The sequence below is a fragment of the Nycticebus coucang genome, chromosome 22 (assembly GCF_027406575.1).
Source record: "Nycticebus coucang isolate mNycCou1 chromosome 22, mNycCou1.pri, whole genome shotgun sequence".
NCBI classification, from domain to species: Eukaryota; Metazoa; Chordata; class Mammalia; order Primates; family Lorisidae; genus Nycticebus; species Nycticebus coucang.
The window spans coordinates 18,935,106-18,947,932 of record NC_069801.1 but is presented as its reverse complement, the minus strand read 5'-3'; the positions used below and the strand labels follow the sequence as shown (position 1 = coordinate 18,947,932).

At 41.8% G+C, this 12,827-nt stretch overlaps 1 protein-coding gene across 1 annotated transcript in view; it reads right to left on the bottom strand.

Annotated features, from left to right (window-relative positions):
* CLIC4 (chloride intracellular channel 4) overlaps positions 1-12,827 on the bottom strand; it is an 86,876-nt gene that overhangs the window by 38,119 nt on the left and 35,930 nt on the right. Inside the window, exon 2 of the mRNA XM_053576133.1 lies at positions 2,464-2,573. Coding sequence (XP_053432108.1) covers positions 2,464-2,573 — 110 coding nt within the window. The remainder of the gene's footprint in view (positions 1-2,463; positions 2,574-12,827) is intronic.

Sequence of the window (12,827 nt, the reverse complement as noted above, 5' to 3'; positions counted from 1 at the left end):
ACAGTCATTAATACCAACTGAGACTCAAAGAGAACATGTCATACGGTGCCAGAACCAGAAATGGGCTTATTCTTATAGATGAAATGTCATGTAACCATCATTTTTTCAGAGCACAGAGTGAGCTTCTAAATAGTTCTCGGTGGTGTACCATTCATTGTTCTCCACTGGTTTGGTCTGGGATCAGTACTTTTCACCAAGAAACTAGGCAATTATCAAGAAAAGCAGAAAAATAAGCACTACAGGCATTTTCTCCCCCACAGATTTCTAAATAGTCACATTTAATGTTTTAAAATGAAAAACATATTACAAAGGTACTTATTACAGTATGTTTTATTCCTCTGCGAAAAATTTAGTATACATTATTTTTTGAGCACATGTTCACTCTCTTGGCATACCTCCTCTTTGAAATTTTGCTCAAGACTATAAGTGTGTAAACTCATAGAAAAGGTCTGGCAGGAGAAAGATCAAACCTAAAATCACATTATCTCTGTAAAGAAGAAGGTGATGACCAGGGGTTGGGGGTGAAAGAGACTCATTTTCATGCCTTTAGTTGCCCTAAGACCATTTTTTAAATCTAAGCTTTCTAAAGAATACCAAAAAATATAAGCTTCAATTTTAAGTGCTCTCTACCGTTGATTCTACACAAAGCCCTGGGAAATAAAGATACATCGCTGACATTTTCTGGTTATGAAGTCCTGAATGTCTATTTCCCATGTGCCACATAATACACATCTGCATATTGTATGTATGTGATCTAGGATGTGTATGTATTCCACATACACACAAATGCTCAACATATACACTTCACACATTTCCACATATACACTTATACGTACCTAAATCTTGAAATATTAGTCAATGTATAAGAATAACGCCTTTATAAGTAAGTCTACAAATGAGAAGAAGTAGATGACTTTGAATTAAGCACAATGGGTTCCCTTCCTTTCCCGACCTAGATTCCCATTGCTATGGCTCTCTTGCTGGTTGGTATGTACCACAGTCAAGCATTGTTCTGAGTAATTCAAAGAAGCCTTTTTCAAAGCATGGCAGTCACAGCAGTCAACTCACTTGCTCCAAGCCAAAAATGGAAGTGGAGAAATTCATGTATTTTAGGACACAGTAAGGGTGTGGGCCTGGTAGCATGGTCTATTTTTAGAAGTTATGTTGCAAGACTTCCTTTGTGAATGCATGTAGGGAACAAACAGTCATAGAAGGGTAACTTGCATGACTTATTCTTACAGGAGCTCTGTCCAACATAAACTAGGTAATGTCTTCCCAAGAGCTTGTAAGTTTTAACTCTTACCATACCCAAGAGTTTAATTCTACATGGAATATATATATAAATATATAACTAAAGCATTCCCTGTAAGATTTCACAGCTTATTTTTAATAAATAAATGTTTTAAGTCTGTAAAATTTCAAATAAATGCACTGGCAGTAGGAATAATTTTAAGGAACTGAAAAAGATCCAAATATGCTAACCTAGAGCTGGAAATGGCATGACAGCTCTCAGATAACCCCAGTATCTGATGCTGACAAAGGGAGACCATACGTGAATTCTGCCACACATCAAGTGTAGCCTGTCCATATTTTTTCCTACAAACAATTCATGAATCAATATGCTTATTAAGTAGTGAGCTGTACTGTGCATTTGTGTCAAAAGGAGTACATTTCCACTGCCAAGTTCTAGATTTTCCCATTGGCACAACTATTCTTAACGCTTGATTTAAATCTTTTGGGGAAAGAGACATATGTCCTTCACCTCAGACCTATTTGCTAAAGAACAAGAGAAGCTTAGGGCTCTTCTCAGCCCTCTCCATTATGGTCTGTGAGGGAGAAAGATACGAACAACTCCTAAACTAACAAAAACAATCAAACTCCTGCAGATAATTGCTCTTATTTTATAATATATTTAACCAAATGGGATTAAAAACATGTTATAGAAACTACTTTTATAAAGCAGTTTTATAAGTGAAATGAAATGAATTATAGAAAACTACTTTTTATTCTCTGGCAAGTAAATTATAAATTAAATGAAAAGTAGTATTCAGCCTCCTAAAAATTCCATGGTTAAAGATCCAGATGATATAGGTCACAGGTTTAGCACTTTAGAGACCAAGGTCATGTTTGCTTAGAAAATTCTTCATAGTTCCATGTTTACCCTGGAAAGGTCAGGATTTTACTGCATCCACACTAAAACTGAGTCCCTGAAGCTGCTCACGAGATTTAAGCTAAACATACAGTAAGTTCCTAAAAGGACTGAGTGGTCATACGTGATATACTGATATTGTGAGTTGTTCATAATATTTACAGAAGTCAAGTCCATAAACCAGCAGAACTACAACACAATATATCCTTTATGTGACATTAAAGTGAGGGGAGAAGATCATACTGGAAAAAAAAACACTGAAGTATATACTCTCAACTTAAATTGATCCCAAATTGCAACTGTGTCTTTCTTACCTTTTTAGGTCAACGGTGGTGACACTGAACACAACTCCTTTGAGCCAAAGAATCATGAAGAGCCTCTGGGAAAAGGGGCAGTTTCCTATGCTTTCACCATCACTGCCAGCCTGGAAAACAGAATTAAATATTAAAAAACAAAGTCAAAATGATAATACTCAAAGTTCTTTTTCTTTTCTTTTTTTTTTTTTTTTTAATTAAATCATAGCTGTGTACATTAATGTGATCATGGAGCACCATGCACTAGTTTCATAGACCGTTTGACACATTTTCCTCATCACACTGGTTAGCATAGCCTTCCTGGCATTTTCTTAGTTATTGTGCTAAGACGTTTACATTCCACATTTACTAAGTTTTCAAAGTTCTTTTTCTAAATTTTACTGAAAGATAAAAGAAGACAGGAAAAGTTGCACTGCGGAAGGAAGAGTGGGAATCTGGGTTTTCATTATTTTGCTCTTTCATTTGCCTCTATCTCTTCTTTAAAATGACCAGTCTAGCATAGCAATGTCCACAAGAACTTTCAGGATTGATGGAGATGATCTATATTGCCATTGTCCAATATGGTAGCTACTCACAACATCTGGCCAGGTAGTATTTAAAATGGGGCTAGCAGGCCGGGTCCAGTGGCTCACACATGTAATCCTAGCACTCTGGGAGGCTAAGGCAGGTGGATACCCTAAGCTCAGAAGTTCAAGACCAGCCTGATCAAGAGTGAGACTCCGCCTCTGCTAAAAACAGAAAAAACTAGCTGGGCATCCTAATGGGCGCCTATACTCCCAGCTTCTTGGGAGGATGAGGCAAGAGGAACGCTTGAGCCCAGGAGTTTGAGGTTGCTGTGAGCTATGACATCACCGCACTCTACCCAGGGTGACAGAGTGAGACCGTAGGGAGGCTAACTGAATTATTTTATTTTTAATTATGGTCACATGTTGCTTAATGATGGGGACACATTGTGTGAAATGGGTCTTACAGGATATTTCAATGTTGTATGAATATCATAGAATGTACTTACCGAAACCCAGAAGTATATGGGTTTCATACACTTGGCTCCTGGACTAAAATTTGTATACCATGTCACCGTATTGAATACTATAGGCAAGTGTAACACAATGGTATCTATACATCTAAATATAGAAAAGGCACAGTAAATATACGGTATTATAATCTTAGGTCATATATGCAGTCAGTCATTGATGGAAATGTCTGACGGATAATGCGGTGTGTGCTTGTAATTTAAATTTAAATAGCCACATGTGGGTAACAACTGCTATGCTGGATAGAAGATCAATTCCTAGGGGACACATATATCCTGCCTCAGGACAAAGACAGAGTCTGTCATGGGTTTATGAAATGTAAAACCCGGGCGGCACCTGTGGCTCAAGGAGTAGGGCGCTGGTCCCATATGCCGGAGGTGGCGGGTTCAAACCCAGCCCCGGCCAAAAACCACAACAAAAAAACAAAAAACAAGAAATGTAAAACCCATTTCTTGTTCTATCATACAGTATTCCTCTTTATAAGGCAACGTAAATAGGGAAACTTGTAAGTGTACCTGTCTCCAAAGAGTTAAATAAACTCCTCCCATTAAAATATATATATATTTGTTGTTAATATTCCGTATCCTGTTTTACACATTTCTTCAGGGAACAAGCAAACAACCAAACATATCTTTTTAATATGCTATTTCTAATCCTACTTAAGAAATGGCCGTTGATATCCCTGAGCTCAAAGACAACACAGAATTTTCCTAAAAATCGGTATAGAACAAATCTTTCACTCCCTTGTGTATGCCCCGAATTTAAGAAGGAGAGACTGGGTGAAGGGAACAGGGTAAGGAAAGGAGCGGGGGTCAGAGTGCAGGAAGAGAACATCTGACATTGCTCGAGACCAACACAGCCCGTTCACCAGGAAGTCTGCAGAGCACCAGAAATAGCACTGCAAAGATGCCGGTAAAAGGACTGTTTATTATCCCAAACCAACTCCCTCAAAAATTCACAACCATGTCAGTAAAATGCTACATCGGAAAACACTGTTAATTCCTTAGCTAATGGAGAGGTGAAGGGAGTAAAAACAGAAGAACAAACAAAAAACATATAAGGAGGATCTCAAACCCTACCCTAAAATCAAACTTAGGATAGTTATAATTGAGCTTGGTTTAAAATAGTAATAAGGGCGGTGCCTGTGGCTCAGTCGGTAAGGCGCCAGCCCCATATACCGAGGGTGGCAGGTTCAAACCCGGCCCCGGCTGAACTGCAACCAAAAAATAAATAAATAAAATAGTAATAAATGTGATCATTCTTTATCAGTATCAAAACATACACAGAATTTACAGGCAGTGAGTCATTAAGTCCTAATGCATAGAACTGCAACATGTATAAAAATTTACTTCCTGTGGCTCAAGCAGCTAAGGCGCCAGCCACATACACCAGAGCTGGCAGGTTCGAATCCAGTCTGGGCCTGCAAACAACAATGACAACTACAACCAAAAAACAAAAAGCTGGGCATTATGGTGGGTGCCTGTAGTCCCAGCTACCTGGGAGGCTGAAGCAAGAGAATTGCTTAAGCCCAGGAGTTGGAGGTTGCTGTGAGCTATGATGCCACAGCACTCTACCCAGGGTGACAGCTTGAGGCTCTGTCTCAAAAAAAAAAAAAAAATTTACTTCCTAAAGAAGGCCCAGTTCTTAAACTTTAGTGAGATTAAGAATAACCTAAGGAAAAAGTTTAAAATGGAGATCCCTGGGTCTCACATCCTATCCTACTGAATCACATTGAATCCTATTCCCTATCCTATCCCTGGGCCTCACATCCTATTCTATTGAATCTCCATTGCTAGGATGGAGCCCAGGAATCCTTATTTTGTTACAGGTACCCAAGAAGATCCCAAAGTAAAGCAGTACCTGCTGGATACAATCAATGGCATGGGAAGGTTAGGATGATGATTCCTTTCTCAGGGCACAAGCCAGTTTGCAAAACTAAATCATCTCACTATGGAACAAACTGCTACTCAAAGTTCTTTTGTTTGTTTTTCTTTGTTTGTTTTTTTTTTTTTTTTTTTTGGAGACAGGGTCTCATTCGGTCATCCAGGCTAGAGCACAGTGGTGTCAACACCGTTCACTCCAAACTCAAACTCACAGGCTCAAGCAATCTCTCTGCTTTTAGCCTCTTCAGTTGCTGAAACTACAGGTGTGCCACCATGCCCAGCTAATTTTTCTATTTTTTTTATAGAGTCAAGGTCTCCCTCTTGCTCAGGCTAGACTCAAACTCTTGGCCTTAAGCAATTCTCCCACCTCGACAAAGCACTAGGATTACAGGTGTGAGCCACTGTACCCAGCCTCAAAGTTGACCTTTTTAAAGATGCTAGCCACCCAGTCATAGCAAGGAACATTGGTAACAGACAAGTGAGTTTACTACATATAGGAAAATATTAATGCGCTACCTTTCCATACGGCCTGATGAGTATTTTCACACCAGGTTATGGGTAGGTACCCAAATTCTTTTTATCGTTGTTTTGCTTTTTTCCCCTTATATCTTTAACATGCTTAGCACCAGAGATTACAAGAAAAACTATTCCAAACTTGAAACTTATTGAAGGAACAGTAGTTTGGTAGACAAAGAATTAGTCTAACTCAAGATCTGCATCCCATTCCATTTATTAAATCTATAAAATTATAATTTCCCAAGCTACCCTGTCATAGTAGTGTTAAAATCATTAGAGTAACAAAGAAGACATAATAGGCTCAACGCCTGTAGCTCAGCAGCTAGGGCGCCAGCCACATATACCAGAGCTCGAGGGTTCGAACCCAGTCCGGGGCGGCCAAACAACGACAGCTACAATAAAAAAATAGCCAGGCGTTGTGGTGGGTGCCTGTAGTCCCAGCTACTTGGGAGGCTGAGGCAAGAGAATCACTTAAGCCCAAGAGTTTGAGGTTGCTGTGAGCTGTGATACCACAGCACTCTACCCAGGGAGACATAGTGAGACTCTGTCTCAAAAAAAAAAAAAAAAGACATATTAACATAGGTATTTGGGAACACTAGAAGCAGGCTGGAGATGAACAAGGACTAGCAACAGATAAAAGCCACCCGCCCATAATTTCCTACAACAGTCTGCACAGTGCATCCTAGGGCCTGGACATAATCTCAGGACACAAGACTGATCCATGAAGACCTGGTCAGGTGCGAATGCCCTTTCCGTCCACAGTGGCCTGACTGCCTCCTTTGTCTATCATTTTCTAGCAAATTTTCCTAACCTACATCTCTTTCACGTGCATCAGAAGTTTCTTTAACATCTCACAGTCCTCATATTCCTCCCTGCTCACACAAACAAAAGCATGCATACTTTTCAGGCTAGACCTGGAAGAATGTCTTTTATTAATTACTCTGCTGAAACTGATGACAAGTTTTACAAGAAACATTGCCATAACTAAGTTTTTCCAAAGTTTTAACAGCATTGGAAAATTGTGAGCTACTAGTCAGATGATTTTTTTTTTTTAAATAGTGTAATATGGAGAAATTCAGATTTCTGGAAGTTCCGAGTCAAAAACTTTCTCCTTTAATCAAAGTTGTACTGATAAAATTCCATTTTAACAAAGTTAGAGAACCAAAATTCCTGGTTAGGGTGAACTACATTGAATACAACCTATTGCTACAACTGACTGAGAGCACCGTGACACGGTGGAAAACACACTATACTAGGAGTCACAATACCTTCAACGCTACATCCACTTTTGTATCAACACAATACAAAAACTGACATCTAGAGCCAGTGTGGTGGCTCATGCCTGTAATCCTAACATCTGGGAGGTGGATCCCCTGAGCTTAGGAGTTCAAGACCAGCCTGAGCAACGGTGAGACCCCATCTCTATTAAAAACAGAAAAATAAGCCGGTGTTGCAGCGGGTGCCTGTAGTCCTAGCTACTTGGAAGACTGAGGCAAGAGGGTCACTTAAGGCCAAGAGTTTGAGGCTGCTGTGACATATGACACCAGGACACTCTGCCCAGGGTGATAGAGCAAGACTCTGTCTTAAAAAAAAAAAAAAACTGACATAAAGGTATCTAACAGTAGCACTGACATGGTTTTTTGGATGTTTGGCCCCTCTAAATCTCATGTTGAAATTTGATCCCCAATGTTGGAGGCAGAGCCTGATGGAAAGTATTTGGGACATGATGGGCAGATCCCTCATAAATGGTGTGGTGCCCTCCCCGAGGTAATGTGAGAATTCTCACTTTATTAGTTCACCCGAGAGCTGGTTGTTTACAAGAGCCCCCCTCTCCCATGCTCGGGCGCTGGCCATGAGACACATTTGCTCCCCCTTCACCTTCCACCTTGACTGGAAGCTCCCTGAAGCCCTCGCCAGAAGCAGATGCTGGCACAGTGTTTCTTGTACAGCCTACAGAACCATGAGCCAAATTAACCTCTTCTCATGTGAATTACCTGGCTTCAGGTATCTCCCTGAGAGCAGGGCAACACATACTAACACAAACACTTACGGAAAGAACGCCTTTATAAAATGCTTCGCTTTTCACTGCTTCCGACAGGAATGTATACTCATCATTTTTAAAACAAGTAAAAACAAACACTACAGAAAGTCAGCAGTGCCCTTGAACCATTCAGTAATCTGTTACTTATTCTTCCACGTGATTTTTTAACTTTTTTTTTTTTTGAGAGGCACTACTAAGCGCCACAGCCCAGTTCTACCGTCATTTCTTCTCAAATTCTTCTGGAGAGAATTTAATCACATGGCATCATCCAACTCAGGTGTCCTCAAACGTTTTAAACGGGGCCAATTCACTGTCCCTCAGACCATTGGAGGGCCGGACTATAGTTTAAAAAAAAACAACAAAAACCCATGGCTGGGCGTTGTGGCGGGCGCCTGTAGTCCCAGCTACTCGGGAGGCTGAGGCAAGAGAATCGCTTAGGCCCAGGAGTTGGAGGTTGCTGTGAGCTGTGTGACGCCACGGCACTCTACCGAGGGCCATAAAGTGAGACTCTGTCTCTACAAAAAAAAAAAAAAAAAACCCTATGCACAAATTCCTGCACATATCTTATTTTGAATTAAAAAAACAAAATGGGAACAAATACAATCACACCACCTCATGTGGCCTGTGGGCCGCAGTTTGAGGATCCCTGATCTAACTGTAAGAGAGGCTGGTAAGCGTGGGCCAGCCATACAACAGCCATATGAAGCATTAGGGAGAGTACTTGACACATAGTGAACACTTGTTTTTATCATCAATAAGAACATATTTTCTGGGCGGCGCCTATGGCTCAGTCGGTAAGGCGCGGGCTCCATATACCAAGGGTGGCGTTTCAAACCCGGCCCCGGCCAAACTGCAACCAAAAAATAGCCGGGCGTTGTGGCGGGCGCCTGTAGTCCCAGCTACTCGGGAGGCTGAGGGAAGAGAATCGCTTAAGCCCAGGAGTTGGAGGTTGCTGTGAGCTGTGTGAGGCCACGGCACTCTACTGAGGGCCATAAAGTGAGACTCTGTCTCTACAAAAAAAAAAAAGAACATATTTTCTTTTTTTTTTTTTTTTTGAGATAGGGCTCTTGCTATTTTGCCCTGGCTGGTCTCAAACTCTTAGCCTCAAGCAATCCTCCTGTCTCACCCGCCAAAGTAGCTAGGATTACATTGCCTGGACTTCTACATTTTTATTTTCTATGTACATACTACATTTTTCCTTTAAAACACATATAACTTTCATATGTATATTGACACTATATACAGTAGACCTTCCATAGTTGACCACCTCCCTACATTGACCTAAGTTGACCTAATTTTCACAGACTGGATATGCACCATATGCACTTTAGTACAGTGCAACTTACAGAGGCTCTATTGTCTAACTTTTTTATAATTTATATATTTTATTCCCAACTTAATATAATCAACTCTCAGAAGGCTATAACACTCCTACCAGGGTGTTGTCAGAAAAGGCCAAGGCAGAAACCAGGGCCTCCATCACCATCCTCAACTCCGACCTCTGGGGTGGGGTCAGAGGAGGCCTAACAGAGAGTCAACTCAGTCCTCTGATCATCAATGAGCAATAAATGAGGTCACCTCTACTGAGGTCTTAGTGGGATCACACGGGGAGCTGGAACTCCCTCCTATCTACCCCCCTCAGCAGTAATGAGGAACTTCCCCACCTCGATCTACTGGGGTCTTAGTGGGATCACACAGGGAGCTGGAACTCCCTCCTATCTACCCCCTCAGCAGTAATGAGGAACTTCCCCACCTCGATCTACTGGGTCTTAGTGGGATCACACGGGGAGCTGGAACTCCCTCCTATCTGCCCCCCTCAGCAATAATGAGGAACTTCCCCACCTCGATCTACTGGGTCTTAGTGGGATCACACGGGGAGCTAGAACTCCCTCCTATCTGCCCCCCTCAGCAATAATGAGGAACTTCCCCACCTCGATCTACTGGGTCTTAGTGGGATCACACATCACACGGGGAGCGGGAACTCCCTCCTATCTACCCCCCTCAGCAGTAATGAGGAACTTCCCACCTCGGTCTCGGACTTCTTTAGCTCCCAAGTCTGGGATGGATGAGACAAAAAAAAAAAAAGTCAGGAAACTCACTGCTATCTATTCTACCTTCCCAGAAGCAAAAGTATTACATTTAAAAATGAGAGGTACGTCTTTTTTTTTTTTTAATTGTTTGGTATTCATTAAGAGTACAAAGAGTTAGTTTACACTGATTGCACTTGTTAGGTAAAGTCCTTCTTACAATTGTGTCCCACCTGCAAGAGGTGTGCCATATACCATGAACCCCCACCCCCCTCTGACCCGCATCCCCAAACCCCACTTTGTAAAAGCTATTTATTTATTTATTTTTGAAACAGAGTCTCACTTTGTCGCCCTTGGTAGAGTGTCATGGCATCACAGCTCACAGCAACCTCAAACTCTTGGGTTCAAATGATCCTCTCGCCTCAGCCTCCCAAGTAGCTGGGACTACAGGTGCCTGCCACAATGCCCAGCTCTTTTTAGAGACTAGGTCTCGAACTCCTGAGCTCAGGGGCCCCACCTCCTTGGGCTCCCAGAGCTGGGATGACAGCTACCGAGTCAGGCCAAGGAGGCACATCCTAAGTGCACCTGGACTGGTATCTCTACCTGCTTGTAACAAGGCAGTGCACCCCATCTTCCCTTTCCCCTCTTTCCCCAACCCCCATCAGAGCAGTGTTAGAGAAGTCTTATCTGAGTGTCAGAGAAGTTTAAAACAGAAGGGCTAAACAAGATCCAGAATCTCTAAGTAGGAAAACCATCTGTCATACTACCCTGTTTCCCCGAAAACAAGACATCCTCCAAAAATAAGACCTACTCACAGGAAAGATAAGACGTCCCCTGAAAGTAAGACCTAGCGCATCTTTGGGAGCACATCTTAATATAAGACACTGTCTTATTTTCGGGAAAACAGGGTAGAACCACATCAAATTGAATGAAAAAAAAGAAAGAAAGAAAGAAAAAGGTCAATAGACATTAACACCAAGATGACAGGGATGTTATAATTACTGGACAGAGATTTTAAAGCAGCCATGATAAAATTTCTTATGCAATTATGAATAGCTTGAAGTAAATGAAAAAAACAGAAGAAAGAATCAGTGAACTGGAAGACAGAACAATAAAAATCATCCTGTCTGGACAACGGAGAAAAATGAAGACTGAAAATGTAAGACTTCTTACATACTTCTTAACCTTCTGTGGTTTGATGCTATCCATCTAACTTCCAATTCTGAAAGCACCATTGTATGCTATTGCCAAAAATTTTACATCTAGAATTTATTCTGTAGAAACACTTATACAGATATCCAAAGATCCAAGTAAGAGGGAAGAACATTGAAACATCATTGTTTGTAACAGCAAAACACTGGAGACCATCCACGCCCTTCAGGAAAAGGTCTGTTAAAGTACAAACCATCAGGATCCGCGCCAGTGGCTGAAGCGACTAAGGTACCAACCACATACACCTGGAGCTGGCAGGTTCGAATCCAGCCCGGGCCCGCCAAACAACAATGACGGCTGCAACCAAAAAAAGTCGGGCACTGGGGCAGCACCTGTGGCTCAAAGGAGTAGGGCGCCAGCCCCCGTATGCCAGAGGTGATGGGTTCAAACCCAGCCTCAGGCAAAAACTGCCAAAAAAAAAAAGGCCAGGCATTGTGGTGAGCGCCTGTAGTACCAGCTACTTGGGAGGGGGAGGCAGGAGAATCACTTGAGCCCAGGAGTTGGAGGTTGCCGTGAGCTGTGATGCCATGGCACTCTACCCAGGGTGACAGCTTGAGGCTCTGTCTCAAAAAAAAGGACACAGCACCACCAGAGGATGGGCATCTAGGCTACCCATTCAACCTTTGCAGACATGAGTGAGGGTGAGGCCAGCTTTTTCTGTGGTGTTTGGAGTAGAGCACTTAATGTCTGAAACTTTTTGTTCTTGTGTGGGCTGCCAGTATTTTGTTGGGGTTTTTCTGTTTGTGTCTGCTAGTGTTTCCAGGTTGCTGGATGCTTCTCACTACCATCTATACTATCTTCCCAGATGCAGAAGTCTCTAATCGGAAATAATAAATTTTAAAAGCAAAACTTAAAATGCATAAAATGTGGTATATATCTACACAGTGGAACGTTATTTGGCAATCAAAAGAAACAAAGTATTGATACACATTATAACTTGAATAAGCTTTGAAAACATGCTATATGAAAGGAGCCAGTTACAAAGAACTTGCGCATCTGAGAATGGGGAGTCGGGGTGGGAGGAGATACTAGAACCAATCCTTCCGCCCAAGATGCTGGGGGACAAATGTATCTGGCTCCATTTATATGAAATGTCCCAAAACAGGCAAATCCAGAGACAGACAGATTAGTGATTGCCTAGGAACTAGAGGGGAGGGTGAGTGACTACCAACAGATACTGAGTTTCCTTCTAATGTTTTAAAATTAGACTGATGAATCCTAGCACTCTGGGAGGCCCAGACAGGTGGCCTGCCTAAGCTCACAGGTTCAAAACCAGCCTGAGCCAGAGTGAGACCCTGTCTCTAAATATAGCCGGGAATTGCGGCAGGTGCCTGTAGTCCCAGCTACTTGGGAGGCTGAGGCAAGAGAATCACTTGAGCCCGAGTTTGAGGTTGCTATGAGCTATGACGTCATGGCACACTACTGAAAGTGTCTCTGTCTCAAATAAATAAATAAATAAATAAATTTAAATAAAAACAAAATTAGACCAATGATGGCTGCACAACATTGTGAATATACCAAAATTCACTGACTTATTTATTTTAAAGGAGTAGATCATATTGCAATATTAATTATATCTAATAAAGCTGTTTTTAAAAATGTACAGATAAGGGTGGTGCCTGTGGCTCAACGAGTAGGGCACCAGCCCCAT